Source organism: Candoia aspera, chromosome 2 (assembly GCF_035149785.1).
Source record: "Candoia aspera isolate rCanAsp1 chromosome 2, rCanAsp1.hap2, whole genome shotgun sequence".
Lineage (NCBI taxonomy): Eukaryota > Metazoa > Chordata > Lepidosauria > Squamata > Boidae > Candoia > Candoia aspera.
The window spans coordinates 163,110,842-163,133,144 of record NC_086154.1 but is presented as its reverse complement, the minus strand read 5'-3'; the positions used below and the strand labels follow the sequence as shown (position 1 = coordinate 163,133,144).

The window sequence follows — 22,303 nt, the reverse complement described above, 5'->3', positions numbered from 1 at the left end:
CTTAAATGTTGCTAGATTGAATCCTTTGTTATGACTTAATTAGTAATTAAATCTTTTATTATAGAAAGTTACCTTTTCATATTTAACCATTCATAAATTACCTTAAATGCTACAGAAAAGCAGCCTAGAAATTCTCAACAACACGCATAGTTCATCTGAAGGAACTACCTTAGTGCTTCTGTGTAAACATGCAGAAAAGTCTGCATATTTTTAACCTGTTTTCCTATTCCTCTTTTCTCTTTCTCACTGTGTCCCAGGACTGGACTGTGACATAGATATTCCAAAGGCCATTCAAATGGTCCGGTCCCAGCGCTCAGGAATGGTGCAGACTGAAGCTCAGTACAAGTTCATCTATATGGCCATATGCCAGTTTATAGAGACCACCAAAAAGAAGCTGGACATTATGCAGGTATAGGATTGGATGAGGCATGCAAATGCCACTCTGTTATTTGGGTGATTATATTTTCCTCTAGAGAAGCAGATGGCATCCACCAAGATATAGTTAGCTCCCTAGCAAAGGGACAGTAGCTATGGCACACTCATCTTCTAGCAACCATGTTAGAGACACTTGTTAGAGAACCAAGCTGGTTGGTTGAGGCCTTATCTTCACTGGCTGTGCAGTAAGCAGCGGATCTTGGCCGAGAGACTTGCCAGTCAGTGTCGCAGCAAAGGAGAGATTTCAAGTTCCTTCAAAGTCAGGCTGGAGAATGGAAGAAGAAGAATGGCTTGTGGGGGGCAGTTTGGTTCCCATGGGAGATTTCTGTTTCCTTCTGATCACATTGGCAGTTTCAGTTCTTGACTTCTCATACAATAAGGGAGTTCTTGGTGAACAACTAACCTCCCACTCTAGCCATACTCTTACCCCTTTTCTCCTTGCTGCAGTCTCAGAAAGGAAGACCAAATGAGTCTGAATATGGGAATATCACCTACCCACCTGCCCAGAAGACCTCACACCCAAAAACTTCTAGAAAATCATCCAGGTAAGAATGCAATCACAGCAATAGCATCATAATTTTCTATATTTGTGACCATCTCAAAGCAAATAGTAACATTTATGAATACAATCCATGTTCTGAAAGTGGTAGAGATTAGATAATTAGCATTCTTTTTTCCCGGAACAAATTCTAAACAAGATGCAAGTTTCATGTCTACAAAATGTTCATCAATGTTAAATTTAAACTGGATGGAAGAGGAAGAAACTAGCACTAATGGATTTTTTCCTGTCCTATCAGTGACATAAGTAACACCATCCTAAGCTTGTGTACCACTCTTCAAAACATTCCTTTTTTTTTTGTACTATGATTGAAAACAAATCTCTGTATCAATCAAACTTGGAAACCACGTCCTAAGAGATAGGTTGAAAGATCTGGCTATGTTTAGCCTAGAGAAGAAAAGATGAAAGGGAGTCATGATGGCAGTCTACAAATACTTGAAATCCTGTCACACTCAAGAGAGATTACTTGTCCTTTGTTGCTCTAAAATTCAGAATTAAAACCAGTTGATGGAAGTTGCAAGAAAATCACTTTCAGCTAAATATTAACAGAACCTCCTAAGACTCTGAAGTGTTCAACAGGCTTCCTTAGGAGCAGTCTTCTTTGCTGATGCTATTTAAGCAGAAACTAGGCAATCTGATGAATTGAAGGGATTCTGAAATTTGATTTTGTATACAGCATATGTGAAAGTGGATGATTGAGCATCAAAGTCTGTTCCAATAATATGATTCTGTGCCATATACATGCCTTATTAAAAAGTTGCTTTTAAGAACATTACACAACCTGCTCTATGTACGAAGAATACACAGGAGTCAACATAATTCAATAGAGCAGAAAGCACCTCCCTTTGACTAACTGGTATGGCTGTCTACCCTATTGGCTTTAAATAAGAGCTGTCACATGTTCTCAGAATGTGAATAGCTCAAATATAGTTTGAGGTTACAGCCTGGATCTATATGCTCTCATTTATTCTTTTCCACCCCACCCAAACCCACTCTGGTTAGTGAATAACTTCCTTATTTTTTCATGTAAATCAAATCATACTTGGTTTGTTTATGCAAACTGGTTAAGTGTGATTTGCCTCCCCCCCAAAAAACCCCCAAAGATTCATAGAATCCTAGAATTGTAGAATCATAGGGTTGGAAGGGACCTTGGAGGTCTTCTAGTCCAACCCCCTGCCCAAGGCAGGAATCCTCATACCATCTTGGACAAACAGTTGTCTAATCTCTTGTTGAAAACCTCCAGCAATGGAGCACCCACAACTCTGGGCGGCCAGCTGTTCCACTGCTTAATAGTTCTCACTGTCAGGAAATTCCTCCTTGTTTCCAGGTTGGATCTCCCTCTGACAAGCTTCCACTCATTGCTTCTTGTCCTACCCTCAGGTGCTATGGAGAATAATTCAACACCCTCTTCCCTGTGGCAGCCCTTTCAATTATTGGAAGACTGCTATCATGTCTTCCCTCAGTCTTCTCTTTGTTAAGGATTGAAAGCCAGGATTTGATTGTTGCTTTCTTGTTGGTCATCTGATAAACAGAAAGCAGCAATGTTTTTCCTTAAAGCAAGAAAGAGAGGAATATGAGAAGTTGCATGAAGTTCATGTACGTAAGAAGCCCAAGCTATGATTTAGCATTATCTCTGAACCTTGCTTATTGTCAGAGGTTTGGGCTCAGAAGCCATAAAAAACCCCTTCTGATCCCTCTCCTCTGTCATGGGTTGTAAAGGAGGGAGGGGGGAAACTTGATTACTGTGAGTGAGAACCAAAGGCATCAGAGACATCACCGAGCCAGCAAACTGACACCAGAATGTTGTGGCTAAAGTGTTATCTGCAAACGGACAGGGAAGAATGTTGCTGGGAATCAAGTTGTAAAACTAACGGCAGTTGTAAATATTCAATTTCAAAAGGAGGTGGGAACTTGGGGCTGGTAAAAGCAGGGAACTGGGGGGATTTCAGTTACTTGAGTCATTAGATGTAGATGGCAGTGTTACTGTATCTTTCAATAAATGAAATACTTTACTGAGACCTCACCGGTTCCAGAGAGATTTCTTACTATTGGGATATCTGAACCTACGATCCTCACACTTACCTTCTTTTGCTCTTTCCCTCTTATATAGGCAAAGGGAAGAACCCACCCTCTATGAGAACTTAGAGAATGTGAAAGGGAAAAAAGAAGAGAAGGGTCAAAAACAGTGGCCTTCAGGAAAGGAAAAGAAACCTAAAGGCTCTTTGAAGAAAAAATAATGCTTGCTGGCTCCATTCGCAGTAAACATTCGCCCTTCTTCCCTGCTAGCACCGTTCCCTAGAGGTTTACAGAAGTGTAGAGGGCTGTCCAAGACATTTTGGCCCCTGCATGGAAAACCCAGATAGCACTTTCTCCTTTCTTCAGTTCATTCATTCATTGTCTCCCCTCCTTTGCTTCCTTACCTATATTATTTTAAATGGTCTTAGGCATCTCTGCTTGGATGTTTATTTCATTTGCATGTGGAATCTTCAGCACCCTGCCATTGTGCAGATTGTGGTTCTCAGCCACCAGCTTATGCCTTCATTACCTCTTAAAGTTCCCCATCTTCCAGTGCATCTACTAGCTAGATCTGCCTTCAAGCCTCTGCCATTTTTGAGTCCCTGAAAAGTACCTTGTTCTTCAGTCTAGATACTAAAACACCTGCTTGTTCCCTGAGTTCCCTAGGCCTCTCCAAAAGGGCCCAGTCATTCCCATTTTTTGGAATGTAGCCCTTGCTAGTATGGATCCAGAGCTGGCAAACTGTGCACTTCTGCTTTGGGTCATTCCAGTTATCAGACCAAGAAGCTGGATATGCTGCTTTTAAATGAGCATTGCTTCCATAGCTTTACCTTTCCAATCCAGTTTCTTCATACTGTCTGTTTGAAATGTCATCAGATCAAAGCTGACCATGTTCCATTCCATTCCATTTACAACTGGGAACCATAACCTCAACAGCAGTCTGTTTAATCACCAACCTTTTGCAATTGCACTCTGTAAATAATAGATTGGTTGCTTTACTCTGTAAATAAACCAGATGTTTGGTATGTGCCCCCTCTCACTCTCTCAGTATATGTATTTAATATATATTAAATGCATGAGCCAGTTTGGTCTAGTGGTTGAGCTGCTGGGCTAGAAGCCAGGAGACTGAGAGTTCTAGTCCCACCTCAGGTATGAAAGCCGGCTGGGCGACCCTGGGCCAGTCCCTCTCTCTCGGCCCAACTCACCTCATAGGGTGTGGTTGTGGGGAAAGCAGGAGGAGGAGGAAGTATTAGGTATGTTTTCTGCCTTGAGTTATTTATAAAAATAATAAAGGCGGGGTAAAATTAATTAAATAAATAAATATTAACTCAAATTTGAAACAGAGGTTCCATAGGGACTCTTGGATAAGCATGTGGGTCATGGAGGGATGCATATGCGCTGACAGACAAGTAACAAATCTGTCATTGGCAAAATACAGGTATTTGCTTCTTCCAGTGTCTAAAACTGCATTTTTTGGATTTTTAAGCTTGCTTTTTTTTTTTTTTGCAAAAAGATATGTAAAGCTAGTGAACACTGAAATCAGCATACAGTTCAGCACCAGACAGAATTGTTGCATGGATGTAGGCTATAAATATTTCAGGCTGACCTGGGATTACCATGTAATATGTAATATTAAAAATGAAATATTACTGTACTTTTAATTTATTCTGAAACAATTTAGTTTTCTGCATGAGTTTAAAGGGATACAAAAATCAAAAGACACTTGGATTAAAATGGGCTGGGGGGATGCTAGAGATCAGAGAAATGCTTTGCAACCATATTCAGGCTATGTTTTGTATTCTTACCCACCCAGAGTCTGTTAGGATTGGGGCAGACTATAAATATTGGAAAATTTTAAATAAACAGTTGATTTCCTCTGCAGATCCACTGATTTGGTAGATCTCCCACTGATTCGCTGTCCTCTTTTGCATCACAGTTCCCGAATACAGAACCATGCTAGACAAGATAATGGTAATTCCGTATTCCTATCACAACAGTGACCTCTTGTGCTACATCATCAGATTACATTATTTGAAACTGCTACAAAAAATAGTGGGTAGAGCCACTTTGGTGCAGAGCTGAAGGCTCCAGGCTAGAAAGCAGGAGGCCATGAGTTCTAGTCCTGCCTTAGGCTCGAAGCTAGCTGGGTGACCTTGGGCCAGTCACTCTCTCTCAGCCCTAGGAAGGAGGCAATGGCACACCATTTCCAAATACTTTGCCAAAAAAACTGCAGGGATTTGAAGATTGACTCAAAGGTACCCTCCAAAGAAACTCTCTCAAAGTGGTTAAAACATTTGATAGCCACCACTAGTTTGTAATAAAAGCACAATTAACAGAAAACAATTACAACCTATACTGAAATGTGCAAAAGCTTAACGGACATATCTGAGAAACTAAAAAGTTATCAACTTGGTAGCAGGGAGCATTTCAAGATAAGGCACCACTGAAGAAGTCTTTTTGTGAGCCGGAAAGCAGAAGAGACCAGCAGAAAATGTAAAATTTCTTGAGCATATAAGAACCCAGCATGACCATGCACCTGGAGGAGATTAAAGCCCAACTAGAACAACACAACCATGTTTCCTGGCACTGCTGTACCACTAAGAAAACATCCCTGTTTTCTTAGAAACAGCTTTCAGTTAATAAATCTATTCTTTCTGTGTTGTTTCAGAGATCAATGCAGCACTTCTTGGTTTTATCTGACTTCACTGTTTGATGCAAATGTCTGATCAAAAGAAATCTGTATCACGCCATCACCTACTGTAATGTCTACAGAGAAGAGTAAGAGGCCTTCCCTGTCTACCTCTGCTGTCTTTTGGAATTCACCATCAAGCAACAGAGCCACTGCAACACAAGCATTCACTTTTACACTCAGGAACACACATTTCCACATCAGATGATGATCATTCAAGGCTACATGGGTTGCTTGTACCAAAAGTCCTATGGAGATGGCAAGTTTGCTTGCTTATCCTTCTCCAGGCATCAGGCATCCATAAGGAAGATGGAAGTCATTCTGAAGGCTGGAAAACCAATTGAAATGGATCTTGCTCATTTATGGCAATCAAATGTGCTGAGATTTATAGAAAACCTGCTGTGGCGAAAGATAGCCTTTAAACAAAATACGCTCAGAAATTGTTAACACGTTGTGAGATCAGCTAGGAGTGCAGGGTATTTATTAAATTTGTACGCTGCCTTACTTCCAACAACTCTGAGTGGATGATTGCCATCCCAATAGAAGCAATCTTGACTGAATCTCAAGGGTGCTAAGAAGCTAGAAACTTCTGTTCCCATCTGCACATCTCTAGTTCTGAACAGTAAGAACTGGGGTTGATCATCATCTGGCACACCAAGGACTCCCCACTTGTGTGCCAGAGGGGAGGTATTTCCCTAGTTCACATTCCAGTTCCTGCCATCTAGATTTCATTGATGCTGCACTGAGAATCCAGGTAGGCTTGCGATCTAGCAAAGCACCCCCAGCATCTTTATTTACAGGAAGATCTCCAGGCCCTACATAAACCCTGCACACATTCTTTTTCAAAGAATGGAAAATGTGTCCACCTTCCTGGGGGGAGGGGACACAAGGTAAGCTAGGGGACTTCCCTGGGGGCAACAGAAAGCAATTCAGTTTGCCTTCTGGTAGAAAGTTTATTCTGACTTGTCATGCCTATTTCACTAGCCATTTGGTGATGGGGCATCTTCTCACTGCAACCTTTTTGTGAATGCCTTTCACATGCTTTAAAAATCCCAAATGTGCCAACAGCTCAAATTACATTAGCTTATTCCATTGCACAGATAGACCAGCAGGTATTACTCATATACTGTTGTTTTCATTTGGAGAAAATACTTATTTTAGAATTAAAACTCTGAAACAAAGTGATTAGCTATCTTCGCTATCTTTAAACAATCATCCCTAGTTTTCTTCCCCATCGGAACAATCAGAGCTTCAACTGCAGGCCGTACTGGGTATGGAAGGACACCGTGCTCCGCTCCCAAGAAAGATCCTTACATGAAACTATCTGCCAACAAAGATTATTTTTCTCTCAGTACAGCTTTTAAGGAAGAACTGTCCCCAAGATAACAGCAAAAGAAAGGTTAAACCAACTAACTAGACATTCAACTACTCCCCCTCCCTCCCTCCCGTATCTTGGAAGTTGTTGCACATCCAGGACTTTTAATCAGGTCTGTGGTAGAGCATGAAGCATGATCGATCAGTTTTACCTTGGTGGGCTATGTTCATGTAGCTTGGTTAAGCATCACCAAGAACCAGTTTGGTGTAGTGGCAAAGGCACCAGGCTAGAAACTGGGAGACTGTGAATTCTGCCTCAGGCCCTCAACTCAGCTGGGTGAGTTTGGGCTAGTCTTTTTCTCTCAACCCTAGGAAGGAGGCCTGGAGATCTTCCTGTAAATAAAGATGCTGGGGATGCTTTGCTAGATCGCAAGCCTACCTGAATTCTCAGTGCAGCATCAATAAAATCTAGATGGCAGGAACTGGAATGCAAACCACTCCCAAACAGAGCAACAAAAACTGATAAAAAAGAAAATATTCTTGTGTGGAAGACAGAAAATGCAGGTGCTCTGAAAGAAGACGGGGAAAACCCCAGCGGTCTACTGAAAACTGCAGCAACACACTGCCACCTGCTCTCTGTTTCCTCCCCACTACACACATGCTTTAACACAAGCAGTTGTTACAGTGAACTGATCTTTAAAAGCAGATAGACGGGTGATTTTTCTCCTTTTTGCTTAAGTACTCCCTGGTGTGAGAAATCCATCTCCTTAAAAATGAAAACAAACAGAATGGTATCAGAAGAGTTTTGGACCTGATTTTATTTTTACAAAGTGTGAATCACAAGGCATCAGAAGTTACATAGATAAAATATCACAGCACTTGCAGAAGTCCTGTGACCCATCTATTCCTGAGATGAGATGTTCAGTGGGGGACAGGGAAGTGAAAGGTGATCCTGAAATGACAAATGGAAGAGCCAGGGATTTAATCTATAAGGCAGACAAAGACCCATCAGGAACTAACAGCAACCATTTGATCTATTTAAAAATCAGCCCAGATAGAGAAAATTGCATAATGCAAGCCCCCTTGCTTCCCTCAGCCAATATCTGTTCAGGAGGGGATTAAGTATCCAAGGGAACTCCACTGCAGCATGAAATCAAATTCTGTAGCTGATTCCTACTGCTGATATTCTCAGAAAAATGGAACCACATTAGCCAGAAAGGGCCCATTAGTGAGAGATGAGTCGGGAAGTTGACGAGGGTGAAGATGATAACCGAAAAGAAATCTCAAGAGAATATTTATGGGCCCCAAAGATGTGCACTATCCAAACAGCCCAGAATTCCCATTCTGTCAGTCATCTGTGTGGTTCAAGGAGATAGTCGCTGCTTCATTTCTTTGTCTGTTTGATCAGGAGACTGTCGCTGGAAGAGAAACAGATACAGCAAAGGATTGTGAAAAATGTGCCACAATATGGGCTTGGGGGCCAAGCATAGAACCAAGCCTTATTTTCTATGGTTAACACAGAGCAAGAATAATTAATGGTTCACACATATACATGTGGATTTGGTAGATTAATTCCTAGAGGCAGAAAAGCAGGTTTGTCCTTATGCTGATGTTTAGTTTCTACAACATCTTTTTTTGTTGTTTGGATATAGAATTTTTTTTTCTGCTATTTTTCTTCACCTAGCTCCATGATGAGAGTAAAATTAAGATAAGTCATAGCTTTGGGTAACTGATTTTATTAAGGGAAGGCAGCCAATGATATCCAATGCCTAAATCTGAGAAATTTACTCTGAATCCCTTATTAGATCAAACCTTTAAAAACTTACCTGTCTGACCCATAAAATAATAGACATTTAAATGGAGAGTGCTAAGAATGGAACCACTAGAAATCCTCCCCTTTCTTTCATCATACTTCCCTTATGGGAAGGCTGCAATGAGCTGTTCTTGATTATGTTCCTTCCCACTTTTTCAACATTTTGTTATAATGTCATAATCATTACATCACCATCATTATTAAATTTATATGCCACCTGACTCACAGCAACTCAGGTGGTTTACAAATTGTTAAAAACAATTTAAAACAAAGAAACAAACCCCTCCCCCCAAAGAATAAAGACAGCACTTTACTAAAGAATAAACATTTTATATAAAAGACTCTATTAAAATATATCATGGGCACATAACATTTCAAACTAAATTCTAATCTGCGTAGCCTTTAAGATTTTAAATAAACAGACATTCAGATAAAATTTGCTCAATTGATATAAAGATGCCAAATCATATCTCTGACAAACTATGACACTGTCCTCTTTCCTTTTATGAAGTTGCTACGAGATTATGAACATAACTGGAGCATCAGCTAAATCATCCTGTAGGCTTCTGTCACAGATGTTCTGAGAAGCTACACCTAGTCTGTTCATTTTGGCATTTCACTTTCTACAGTTTGAAAGTAAGTGCAGTAACTTTGTAATAAAATTAGCCTGGAGAGAACACAGCCTTGAAGTCACAGACAAACTTATTCTACTTTGGAGATAACAATGACAATGCTTTGTCCCCTGGAAGGAGTGCTTGGCCAAGCTGGACAGAGGAACAACTTTCCATCCTGTTTCAGCTGAAAAGCCCCAGCAGTTTGCTATTTCCAGCAGAAGAAAATGGAAGAGTGGTGGCTTAATCCCCACTTGACCCCACTGTTTGTCAGCTCAAGATTTCTCAGAGAAATAAAAAAGCATGTGGAGGATAAATATTCACATAACACTGAATCTTTTTTTACTAGGAATCAAGAGATTTGATCAAAAAATATCCCCCCCCCAAAAAAAGGGGGTGGGAAAAAACTAAGCAAGCACCCAACCAAGCCATTCTTAACGAATTCACAGCTCCTGTGGTTGCCTATGAGCCAAAGTCAAGCATCTGTGGGAAGACTGTTCATGCATCAGGGGTAGTTCAACCTAACAAGATTCCACAGATCTGCAGAAATGAGCCCAAACTTATTCCTATGCAGTTTCTTTTTCCAAAAAGTAAAATTCCATCAAACAACTTTTCACACATACTGCTCAGGAGGAGCAGAAGCCAAGCCCAAGTCTTACCTTTCTATGGCCCTCTCTCCTCACCACCAATATTCCCAGCACTCTAAATCTGCTGCTAATGATTCCACTTTTGCCATACTTCTGTTTTTACACCTATCAAAATCTAGAAAGATGATTCATCAAGATTTTTAACTAACTAAGGTTTGTGTATGGCTAACATAATGAAGTTAGAAAGAAAAAGCAGCATTTTAGTTGATTATTTCATGTCCAGATCAAACTGTGCTCTGCCAAAATGTAGCCACTGCCACAGCTTTGTGATTAGCTTGCTGTAGGTCATTGACAGTAGAAGGCTCCGGCAATAATTGGCACACCATCAGATGAGCCAGATCTATTTTAGTTGATGCCATCTCAGAACAAGAACTTCTCTTTCACTCTCACATGAGGGGGTTGCGTATTCAAAACAGCATATGCTGCAATATCTACCACCTACAACTTTTATAAATATATTGTGTGGTGTTACCAAAGTAATCAGAAATAACTTAAGTCAATTTTTTTCTCAAAGACTGTATGAAATAAGAGTTTGTGCCTTACCTTCCTCTGGAGCCGGAGCAGCACACAATAGTACCAGAAGGGAGAGGACAGAGAAAAAAAGGATTAGAAAAATCTGGGAAGCCTGCTATACCTCTATGTTTATGGCATATAGTATGCTTTGGGAACTGGATTTATGCTACATCCAGAAAACAAGATATAAGATATATTATTACATTTATATCCTCTGCTCTTCTTCCAAGGAACTTAAAGCAGCATAAAATAAACAGCTTGCTAGTGGTCCCCATCCCACCACTGCTCCAGAGAGGAACTGCAGTCTTCTGAACTTTCCCTAAATAATCCCCTGCTGCAGTTCAGGCAATCCACCACAGGGGAAATCAAAAGCCTGCAGAGGAGCTATTTGGATATCCATAAGCCACTCACCTAGTAAAACCTTCATCCTGGAGATTAAGCACTAAATTGTCAGCTGTAAGATACACACGGTTTTGAGATGCTGCAATCTGTAAGAGTTCAGGGTAGTGGATAAAAAAGGCAATTAGCAAACATCCTGATGAAACACATGGAATGGTGGTGGTGGAAACATACACAGAAGGTTCTTTCAACGTTTAGGGTATCCTTCTCTAACCTCATTCCCTCCAGAGGTTTGCAGCTTTAATTCCCACGATCCCCTTCAAGCATGGTGCACAGAAATTATAGGAACTGAAGTGCGAAGTATCTGGAAGGGAGTAGGTTGGAAAAAAACTGATTTGGAGGTAAAAGCAGTTATACCATGTGCTGAGATTCACCATGTACAAGAAAAAAGCAAGGTCTCTATAGAAACATGCTATGGAATCTGTAGACAAAATTATCTCTTCCCTTTTGAAAGTTTGATTTATTCTTTTGATGTTGACAGCTATGGGCTCTGTTTTATTAGATCCCAGAGTACAGACAACAAGTGTGGAATTTCAATTTAATTCTTGTTTTCTGTCACAAATTCCAGATAGATCCAGGTCCATCAGTCTTCTAAATGCCTGAATTCATTCTGCTTCTCCAGCTGATTTTGTTCCTGCTATGAGCCTTTTCCTAGTCTGTGGCACACTATGTTCTGCAAGTGACCATGACTGAGTGGGGCTCATTCAAATGCTGTGGGCCTGCTCTTTAAACAAGAGTCAAAACTCTTCTTGGCTCTTGTTAAGATGGGGAGATCAGCACAGATAAGCAGGCTGCCGGTAAAGATGAACATCAGGAGAAGCATGTCATATTCGCCTTGGATTCATCACTTGGCCTGGTATGGTGCGAAAGCAGCAGCTGAGGGTGGACACGTGTACCTCTATGTGAAAGCAACTCCACTCACCGTTTTGGAGATATTCTGGGCAGCACGGATCTTGCGTAGCTTGATGTAACCTGGGTTCTTGCTGAGGGCTTCTCCAATGTGAGCAATCAGTTAAGGCTGCATTTCTTAAAGGTTCTGAACTCAGGTGCCATCTCTGGCCACCCCGCCAGCTGTGATTAAGCTGCATCACTTTACTCTACTGGAAACCACTTTTTGTGCTGGATCACTATGCCCCTGCATTCTACTGCCATATCCAAAGCCTCTGAAACCTACAGCCACCTTTCTCCCTCACATCAAAGCAAGGATATCATTTTGGCAGCTGTGGCTTCTCCTTCTGCCTGAACAATCTTCTGCCTTTGCTCTTGCTTTGCTTTTTCCACAAGGAATTGCGCCCGCTGAGCCTCTTGCTGGGCTAGAGAAGCAAATAGTCCATAGGTATAACTCATAATATATACACATAATTTATTTATTTATCAAACTTTAGCACCGCCCATAACTTCCTTGAACAATAATTTTAAGAGCTCTTTGCTCCTTTTACAATTCAATATTATACATATGTATTTAATAGTTTTATTATATCCAGCCAAGGTGACTCAAGAATATGTACACTGTTTAGCATTCCAGTACTCTCACTTCATGCTGCTGTAGTAGGCAAGTAATCAAAGCTTTAAACCGGTTTCCAGTCTTGTGGTAAACTTGCACCTGGGCAGAACCACTTCAGACTGCAGAGAAAGTATGACAATATAGGATGTGCTACCTTGGGCCAGTCACTCTCCCTCAGCCCAACTCACCTCACAGAGTTGTTGTTGTGGGGAAAAGAGGAGGAGGAAGGACTATTTGGTACGTTTACTGCCTTGAGTTATTTATAAAAATAATAAATGTGGGATAGAAAATAAATACATAAATATATAAACATTCCTACATCTAAAAAACAAGCCCCCCTGGGATAATGCTTCTAGCTCAGATTTTTCATCCCCAGTATGGTACCTATATGCATGGATATTTTTTTAAGGTATGAAAGACCAGACAAATATTAGTACCTTCGCAAGAACCAGACCCATGTAATACACAGGTGGAAGTGCCAGCATGTTGCTAATTACTTCTGGCATTTATTAAGTAACATTCGGTCACAAACAAATCAAGGGACTTGTCCTGACTAAGCAAGAACCACGCCAAGACGAGAAAGAAGTCTCTAGTGTTTTAGTACTGCTATTGTAGACAGAAAATCCTACCAAACTGAAGAAGCGTGGGAAAACCCAGACAGATAAACCCCAAAAGTCAAGGCAGGTCTGTTTTGGGTCTCTTTGAATGACAGCTCAAAGTCTCTAAACTACGCATGCATTTTCCCCCCTGGATAGGGGCCCCCTCCCGCTCACCATCAGTACTCATGACAGGACTTTTCAGTTTGGGAAAGCCATCTGTAAATCTCCAGCTTTTTAGACAGTATTACAATGAATAAACATTTATTCTTTATTTAAAACAGAGCTCCCCAAACTCTTCAGCTTATCGACCCCTTCATGAAGTTTCAGATTGTTCATCGACCCACAAACATTCATAGTATGAAAATAATTTAATAAATACTACTTTAACTAATAGTATTACAAACAACAACAACAGATAGTGCCATTGACCCTTGGGGGTCAACACTGACTACTTTGGAAAACCCTGATTTAAAACAAGAGCACCAACTTTTTTTCAGGCAGAGGGCTAATGTGCTGTAGGAAGCATCATTTTAAAAGTAAGTGGGATCAGAACATTAAATAACGTAAGTTATTTAATTCTCCTTTTCCCAATTCACTCTAGTGACTTACATTAAACTGATCTCATTTTTAAAAATTATTTATTTTCTACCCCTTTATTATTTTTATAAATAACTCAAGGTGGCGAACATACCTCATACTCCTTCCTCCTCCTGTTTTCCCCACAACCACTGCCGTGAGGTGGGTTGGGCTGAGAGAGAGTGACTGGCCCAAGGTCACCCAGCCGGCTTTCATGCCTAAGGTGGGACTAGAACTCACAGACTCCTGGTTTCTGGCCCGTTGCCTTAACCACCAGGCCAAACTGGCTCCTTTTATAATATCCAACTTTGAAATTAACTGAGTCACTGCTACACTCTGTCTTTTACAGAAATTATGTGGGAAGTAAATTCAATTAATTTAATGGCCCCACTAATCCACCCTAGCCCATCTTCAAGTTAAACTGATTTCTTACCAAACAAAATGGGGAAAAAAAATCACTGAGTGATCTGACGTTAAATCACAGATGGTCTCCTATGAACACCCTAGAATTCAAAGTTAGGAGAAAGGAAGAGCAGGAATTGGGGGTGGAGGAGGAAAGAGTGGCTGCAACAGAAAGCAAAAGACATGGGGCAAAAGAGAGGGTCAGAGACTTTACTCTGTGGCTGAAACTGATGGGAAATGGCATAATGATCAATGGGAAATGCGGATGGTTTTTGTTGCTGCCTGTGGCAAGAGGAAAAGCAGATGATCCAAATGACCAGAGGCTTGCAGCAAAACAAGGCAGAGAGGATACTGAAGGAAGCTTCAGTAAGATGTATGTGGATCATGAAGTACAAAGGCCTCCTTCAAAACAGTGGGCAATAAAAAACAAAGTTGGAAAAGGATGCAAAATGTGCCTTCTAGTGTTCTTGCCAATCTCTTTACCAGCAATAGCCACAGGTGGTGTCTGTTCCTGTGTAACAAGGCAACATGTTACATAGGTATGTTTGTGTGTTTCTGCTCTTTCCTGTTACATCGGTGGGCATATCTGCACTCAGAATCACAAGGTGGACTGCATACACCCTGCTCTGGATCATATGACAGGAGAGAGAAGTGCTTAGAATGTAACAGTTACCAATATTTTGAGCAGCTGCCCACCTGCCTCTCACATAAGGATATGTTGGGGGAATTCTTCTGGAATGTTTTTCGCTGCAGCCTTTTGCCAGGTTGATCTTATTTTCAAACCCAATCTTCCTTTTGCTAATTTCTCCAGCTGTAAGAATTTCCTCTAAATTTAAGCATCAACTCACCCACTTGCTTGGCCTCAACTGCGGCAGTGTATTCTCGGCTAAAGCTCAGCTCTGTGATGGCTACATCATCTAGTATAAGGCTAAAATCCTTTGCTCGCTCTGTCAGTTCCCGTCGGATAAGCAAAGATACCTGAAAAAATAAACCCACAGTTCTTACTCAGTATCTTAGCGCTGCAGATAAGCAATTTCCTTTTGTCCAGAAAAGTTTATGAAGTTGTAAGAGTCATAGAATCATGGAGCTGAAGGGGCCACTTAACTCCCTGAACCTACCCCCTTGCTTGGTGCAAAACTCCACTAGAACATTACTGAGAGATAGCTATGCAGACTCTTGCTCCAAAGCATCCTGCCAAGAGGAGTCCATCACCTGTCTGATTGATTCTGCTGTTAAACTGCTCTTATCTTTTGACATTTAATCATAATCTGCCTTCCAGTACCTTAGTCATTAATCTGAACTCTTGTGTTTTAACTTTTCCCTGAATGTCAGCCTTTCAGATATCTGAAAGGTGCTATCATATCCCCCTCAGTTTTCTCTTTTAAAGGCTAAACATTCCCTATCCTTTCAGTCTCTTTTCATAATACTTCATTTCTAGTCACCCAACAATCCTCATTGCCTTTCTCTGACTCTATCACTCAAGAAGCATATATTCTTCTGCAAAGATTGGCCATAATTCTTAAAGAACTGGGCTTAATACTCAAGGCGACATCTGAGTAAGGCAGAATAAAAAACACCCTAAAACTACATTTGCTTTTTTTTTGGCAGCCACATCACACTACTTGCCCATATTTTCCTTGTAATCAACTACATGCACACCTGCTACCAAGCCAGGTTATCTTCCCTTCGATTTCTGGTTCAGAGGAAATTTGCAAAAATTCCATTTGTTCCCTAGACGATTTCTTAATACATAAATCATCTGCAACCAGCAAGTTACTAGGAACTTCTGTGAAAAGTAGGATTAAGTGAGGGAAGACGGTCTGTATCAGAAAAGGACAAACCTGAGCCCGCTGGGTAATGAGCTGTGAGGCATTAAACTTTGCTACCACACTTTTGAGTACTTCATTGACAATGGAAGGAAGAACCCGTTCTTCATAGTCTAGTCCAAGTCGCTGGTATAAGCTGGGCAATTCTACAGCATTGGGTCGTGACAGAACACGCAAGGAGATATTCACCATCTGCAGATCTAGAAATAAAACCAAGTCAACCACAATCTCTGAAGTGTATTCTACTTTTCTTCTCAGGTCTGATTATGTACCCAGTTGCACCCCTCTGATGGGTTGTTCTGAAGTCCTTAACCCTGACCAGAGAACTATATGTTCTTCCATGAAGGAACAACAGAAGGATGTAAAAGCTTATATGGAGATAGAGCACAGAACTCAAAATTATGGAAACACAAATCCGTATCTACTCTACAATGCTCGCTTATAGATCTCAGTGATTTTGGGACTCCGTTCTTAGTATAAACTTCACTGCAGCATTGTTATAAAGGAAAAAGATGGAGAAACATCTACATATATCATCCTGCCTTCTTAGGAGGTTAAAAACTCTGCACCTCTGTTCTTACCTTTGGATCCTGTTGGTGAGGAAATTTTGCGGGGCCGGGCTCGAATATCATAAATTATTGGATACTGGAACCAGGGAATTCTGTGGAGATTAGCAGTGATTATACTCAATATGAGATGTAAAAAAGAAATAAAATCCTATGCCTCTCCTCACTTGGAAAGAGATAAAAATATTACCACATAACTTTCAACATACTTTTATGGCTTACTTTTTAATGAGAAAATATTTCTGAGACTTTTAGGAGCGCTCTCCTAACAAAAACAGAAATTATACCACTATGAGGCTTTTCTTTAATAGTTATTTATTTATTTATCATATTTTTATCACCGCCCATCTCCCCCACACGGGTTGACAAGAGAGCTTTGAAGAGAATAAAAAGATAAATCCTGCCACATTGAAATAATGTTAAATTAAATTTGGGGGAAAATAGCATCTCTTTGGAAACTCTGGTGTGAGGATATTGCCTTGAGATTTCCTGTTAGATTCTAAACCCTTTTTTCTACTACACAGTCCCTAGAAGAATACCTGAAATGTAGTCCCTCTGAAAGAACGGTATCCTGTTGAACGCCACCAATGCGGTTGAAGAATATTGCTCTTTGACCACCCTCCACTGTGGAAATCAAAAGCATCCTGCTGTTACCACCAATAGTGAACGAAAGAGATTAAAGAATTAGAAAAGTAGAAGTTACCTACCTGTAAAGACAGATTCACGGATACCATAGGCTGCAGCACCAGCACCCAATAGTAACTTTAAAGCGGTGCTCATCCCACGCGGGCCAGTAGGCAGGCGGCCAGCAAAGTCCTTTAGGCTCTGAGCCATGGCAACCTTGGTATGGAGACAGGTCCCCAGAACAAAATAAAATAAAATAAAATAAACTATACGATTCTGCAAATTTTCTTACTGAAATTCTGATAAAGTTTGGAGGGAGAGGGGAACTGTGCATGAAGCATTTTATGTATGCAATTATCTCTGGATGAGGAATTCTGTGCTACTGAGGACTATTGTACACCAAGAGGAGAGCCAGGGCTTGCTAAGCCCTGATCAGAATATGATGAATGTACTTCCCATATATTTTTAAAAACAGGATGTTATTGTGAAGCAGCCTTTCTTTACTGCTGGGACACCAAGAAACCAAGGGTGAAAGAAATTATTATTAAGGAACATCACCCAGTTCAAAAGTGCGATATTACAGGCTTCTAAAAAGCCATGTACATGGGGTAAGGCACGAACTCAGTCCCACTACTTGCTAAGCACGGCTGCTGAATCATTAATAAAATTCTCCTATTCTGCACCACGCGCCTTCCCTGAACGGGCTCATTAAAGCATGGAATCAATCAGCCGCTCCCTTCCCCAACAAGCCCGCCGCCCTTTCACTAAAGAGAATTCACCCTCGGAGAAACAGGCGGAGGCTCTAAAACGCTTCAGCTCCTCTCAGCGGAACCATAAACCTTCACTGCAGCTGCCTCCAAGGATAACTGCCCCTCGCCCGCCTTCTCCAGCCACGCCGCCGCGCCGGAGAGAAGGGCACCGGAAACGGCGGGCTCTGGGAAACGCTTCCGGGTCAGGCGGGCGCCCTGGAAGGGCTTTTCTCCGTTGCGCAAGCGTGGCGTTCGAGCGCCCCAAGGCGGGTAGTGGCTGCCCAGCCCCTGAAGCCTCAGTGGCTCTTCGTTATTTGCGCTTCGTCCCATCTGGAAGTGCAACGTATGCCCATGCGAACAAGGTGGGCTATGTTTTCATCCCTGGCTCAAGCGTCTTGAGGCGAAAGCACAATTTGGGGACAGGAAGTGGCTGACCCTGGAAGAGGAAGCCGCTGCCCCCGTGGGGAGAACCGCGAGTGCGCCGCTTTTAAGATGGCGGCGGTCCCCACGAGGAAGCGTCCCCACCAGGAGGGAGACTCTGCTGACGGAGGGGCCTTTGATCCCCGCCGCGCCGGGAAGAGGCGGCTGGTGGTGATCCTGGAGGGGGCGTCGCTGGAGAGCGTGAAGGTGCAGGGAGGCGCTGCTGGGCAGCTCGAGAGAGCGTTGAGCAAACTTTTAAGTCTCGGAGAGCACGGAGGAGGGTTCGGGAGACCTTGCCGAGAGGAGAAGCGGCTTTCACTTCCCTCCCAAAACAGCCGCCAAAGTAAAAAACTGTTTTGGGGTGGGTGGGGGTGGCTCTTCCACCTCTCCCTGAAATATGGATTTAATCTGCGTGCGGAACAAAGATAATGATCCTCACCTCTGGTGGCAGCATGTCTCGGCCAGGCTTTCCCAACCTGATTATGTCCAGGTGTAGGGTGAGAGTAACCACCAGTCTCACCCTAGTCGAGGATTCTGGAAATTGAAATCCCAACATATTTGGACGGCTTTTAAAAAAATTGTTGGGAAGAACAACCAAGGGGGAAAAAAGTTATCATTGTATGGAGTCCCTGTTATCGGAGGCAATATATTTAACATGGGTATCTTTAGGGCCATAACTTAGTGTGGGATGCAGAGAGCTTGTTCCTGAAAATACGATGTTAAATTTAAGAGCACTGCTACTCTAAGGAAGTTCTGTTGAGAAATAAATTGCCATTTCCCCCACAAACTCAGTTTATGGAGATTGGTGCTGTAAGGTGTGTCATACAGAACATAAACGTCTCTCACAAATCACCTTTAGATAGTATAGAATCACAGTGTTCAGAAACAATGTGGAAGAGTTTATCTAGGAGTATGGGCAGGAGATTTTCCTAATTTGGCACTGTTTTGTTTTAAGAGTTTTGTAATTTTTTTACATTTAAGAGCACAAGTATAAAACAAGCAAATCATTCCAGGTTGGGAAAACATATGAATTGCTGAATTGTGACAAGCATAAATCTTTGCTTCTGAGGAATGGCAGAGACCCTGGAGGAGTTCGACCAGACATCACCCACCAGGTATTCTATGCAGATTTAAGTCCAGTTTATGGGCTGCCTGAAATATTGACTGGGAAATTGCATTCATGAAAAAGCCAGAAACTAATGCTGGCAATTCTGTTTTTGAATCAAGCCACAGATGCTCCTTAACATTTTTTTTCATTATCAATTCCTAGTTGTGCATATGCTAATACTTTTTTCAGGCACTGTTCTTTTTCAAATATTCTCTAAAGCAGTCTTGAAATGTTCTGAGATATATTACCATAGAATTTATTTTGCTTTTTAAATAGCTTAAGCTTATGTCTATTCATTTTTAATTTAGAGCCTCTTGATGCTCATGGATAGTCCTTTGAACCGAGCTGGCCTTCTCCAGGTATACATCCATACAGAAAAGAATGTTCTTATTGAAGTCAACCCACAGACAAGAATTCCTCGCACTTTTGATCGTTTCTGTGGCCTCATGGGTAAGAAATGCAACTGAGTATATAACGCCCTGAGCAATGTTTGTGTGTCTCTGTAGACTATTAAACTCATTTAGTTTGGGATCTCTTTTACTGATACAGCTGCACACTACATTGCAGAATGTTTATAAACCAAGTAATTATATTTCCAGGTACTGTTAGTTTGCAACCTGTCCATCGTATTAGCATAACATACTAAAACGATGGGTTTTCCCATATTATTTCTGGAACCTCTGCCCTTTTCTTGAGCCTGGAAGTATAAGTTATTTTGAACTCAGTAGACAAAAAGGAACATCTTAAAGGGGAGCAAACACAGAAGTTGAAACTGTTACGCTGGGGGCTGAACTATAAAAAGTTGGTGAAGTTCACTGTAGTTTAAATGTAATTATAATTTAATGAAATACACGGATATGATTATTTTCCATCTATTTAACAATTCACCATTTATATCACATTAACATCACCGTGTGGCATCATTTTTAAAAGGCTCCAAGAACCATGTATGGTCCCGAGTCTTATAGTTGCCTGTGCTTTACATTGCAAATGTGAATCCATTCAATCTCCCTCTAAAACTGGTAGAGATGTATAGAGATTCCTGTATGGTTTTGGATTCCAGCCATCAATCCACTGGTCTGGTAAAAAGGGTAGAGATCCATCATCTGGATTTTAAAATAATTCTACATTATGTGTACTAAATTAAATCAGCTACCCTTTCTGGGGCTGATAAATGAACATTAGCTTTCCCTGTCAGGCCACATTGTTTAACTAGTAGGTCATAAATTGTGCAAGTCTAGGAAAGATTATGAAAACCACTGCTTGTATAGGATTGTTGTAAGCAACTAATAATATGTGCTTTTTGCTGTGTTCTCAACGTTTCTTTATCTTTCCTTAGTTCAGCTACTGCATAAGTTTAGTGTCAGAGCTGCTGATGGCCCTCAAAAGCTGTTAAAGGTAATAATTCTACTGTGATTCTATGCAAGATTAATTGTGCTTCTGCTACCAAGTTAATCCAGTTTTTCTTCTGTAGGTAATTAAGAATCCAGTGACAGATCACCTCCCTGTGGGCTGTGCAAAGATAGGCACCTCTTTCTCAGCCCCCCATGTGACAGACATGCGTGACCTAGTCCCTACTGCAGACCCTATAGCCATAATTGTGGGAGCTTTTGCCCATGGCTCGGTAAGGAGTGAATTTGTTCTTAGACTGTCTCTCTTATTTGCAAGCCAGTTATCTCACCTCCATCTTAATTGAGGTACTGGCAGCAAACAGAGGTTAAAGGTAGTATGTACTCATACAGCTTCCTACAAAATAATGGCCCATGTTAAGAACTGGATTGTTTTAAGAACATGTGCTGTAAACTTGGTACATTTCTATAAAGAGGAGTAGCAGTGCTAGTAGCCTCCTGCATTGACTTAAAGAGGGCACCCTTAATTGTTGGCTGAGATTATGGAGCTGATTTTTTTTAACACAGCCAGTGGGCACCTAATTAGGGAGAGTTATAGGCACAGAATTCTGCTTTCTGGAAAGTTAGATCATTTGTCCATCTAGCTTGTATTGTCTGTTCAGTAATTTATTGGAGTATTAATCACCTAGCTATTGAACAATGTAGCCCAAATATATAATTTAGAAGCTTGACTAGTTGCCATTTTTCTTCTCCAGCTTAATGTTGACTACACAGAAAAGACCATCTCTATCAGCAACTATCCACTCTCTGCTGCTTTGACTTGTGCTAAAATCACCACAGCTTTTGAAGAAATTTGGGGAATAGTATGAACCTACTGTTGTGTTAATAGATTCACAGAATATGGTATTTTGGTCTAATAGGGCAATATGTATATTGCAAATGTTATGTACTGCATCCCTTATTTATGAGAAATTCACCCTTAATTACTTTTTTGTGGTAAATAAAGAATTTTTGTATATAGCAGTAAGCTGCTTTGTGATACTTAAGCTCAACTACGTGATAGTTACTGTATATATCCATCAGGTTCCCCGTCCCACCTGTTCCCCCCTGCAAAGATTATTTCAATAAAAAAATAAATAGGAAACTGGTATGGCACAAAGCCCCAGCCTCTAGCATCATATTTGTTTATATCAGTGACTTTGGGCCCTTTAAAGTTTCCTCTGGGATTATAGAAAGCTTTCTGGGAGACTAATTTTCCTTTTGTGATTAGCTATGCTTGCCATGACAGTCACATATAACTGGCAAGTTCCATGACAGTCATTTTACATGTATCTCCAGTCCAAAAAAAATATTTCCCTGCTTTCCCGTGAACTGTAGCAAGTCAGTTGAATAAATGATTTTGGAGGCTTAGTAAGAGCTAAGCCTTGGAATAACAGCAGTACCACCGTTTCTAGGGGTAGCCTCGGCTAGCCCCAATGATGCCAAAATGACAAGACGTGCATGTTTTGTCACTTCCCCTCCTGCAGATGTCTGTGACTGTTTGTTGTCTCCTCCAGGTGGTCAGGAAAAATCAAATTATCAGAG

The 22,303-nt window shown here is 41.2% G+C and overlaps 4 protein-coding genes across 4 annotated transcripts in view; 2 read left to right on the top strand and 2 right to left on the bottom strand.

The window, feature by feature from the left end:
- PTPN6 (protein tyrosine phosphatase non-receptor type 6) overlaps nucleotides 1-4,897 on the top strand; it is a 39,007-nt gene extending 34,110 nt beyond the window's left edge. The window contains exons 16-18 of the mRNA XM_063294660.1: nucleotides 258-409; nucleotides 883-980; nucleotides 3,105-4,897. Of these exons, the coding sequence (XP_063150730.1) occupies nucleotides 258-409; nucleotides 883-980; nucleotides 3,105-3,231 (377 nt within the window). The 3' untranslated portion in view covers nucleotides 3,232-4,897. The remainder of the gene's footprint in view (nucleotides 1-257; nucleotides 410-882; nucleotides 981-3,104) is intronic.
- C1R (complement C1r) overlaps nucleotides 1-22,303 on the bottom strand; it is a 228,544-nt gene that overhangs the window by 110,541 nt on the left and 95,700 nt on the right. The window lies entirely within an intron of this gene.
- PHB2 (prohibitin 2) lies at nucleotides 7,814-18,039 on the bottom strand. Its single transcript, XM_063294663.1, has 9 exons — nucleotides 17,873-18,039; nucleotides 17,177-17,309; nucleotides 17,009-17,093; nucleotides 16,485-16,564; nucleotides 15,919-16,103; nucleotides 14,926-15,055; nucleotides 12,206-12,309; nucleotides 11,919-11,996; nucleotides 7,814-11,085 (listed from the first exon to the last, which is right to left on the bottom strand). Exons 2-9 carry the CDS (start codon nucleotides 17,301-17,303, stop codon nucleotides 11,005-11,007), a joined length of 870 nt encoding a protein of 289 aa, XP_063150733.1. The 5' UTR covers nucleotides 17,304-17,309; nucleotides 17,873-18,039; the 3' UTR covers nucleotides 7,814-11,004.
- Nucleotides 18,253-21,742, top strand: EMG1 (EMG1 N1-specific pseudouridine methyltransferase). Its single transcript, XM_063294666.1, has 6 exons — nucleotides 18,253-18,469; nucleotides 19,276-19,377; nucleotides 19,679-19,820; nucleotides 20,710-20,768; nucleotides 20,845-20,994; nucleotides 21,475-21,742. The coding sequence occupies exons 1-6, from the start codon at nucleotides 18,335-18,337 to the stop codon at nucleotides 21,586-21,588; spliced, it is 702 nt and encodes a 233-aa protein (XP_063150736.1). The 5' UTR covers nucleotides 18,253-18,334; the 3' UTR covers nucleotides 21,589-21,742.

Excerpts from the sequence above, each read along its gene's own strand:
- EMG1 (XM_063294666.1), top strand. The coding sequence starts at position 18,335 with ATGGCGGCGGTCCCCACGAGGAAGCGTCCCCACCAGGAGGGAGACTCT. Across the intron at positions 18,470-19,275 it reads CGTCGCTGGAGAGCGTGAAG|GTTGGGAAAACATATGAATT; the intron begins GTGCAGGGAGGC and ends AAATCATTCCAG. Across the intron at positions 20,769-20,844 it reads GCCCTCAAAAGCTGTTAAAG|GTAATTAAGAATCCAGTGAC; the intron begins GTAATAATTCTA and ends TTTCTTCTGTAG.
- PHB2 (XM_063294663.1), bottom strand. The coding sequence starts at position 17,303 with ATGGCTCAGAGCCTAAAGGACTTTGCTGGCCGCCTGCCTACTGGCCCG. Across the intron at positions 12,310-14,925 it reads AGTTGAGGCCAAGCAAGTGG|CCCAGCAAGAGGCTCAGCGG; the intron begins GTGAGTTGATGC and ends TTGCTTCTCTAG. Across the intron at positions 11,086-11,918 it reads CCCAGAATATCTCCAAAACG|ATTGCAGCATCTCAAAACCG; the intron begins GTGAGTGGAGTT and ends GAACTCTTACAG.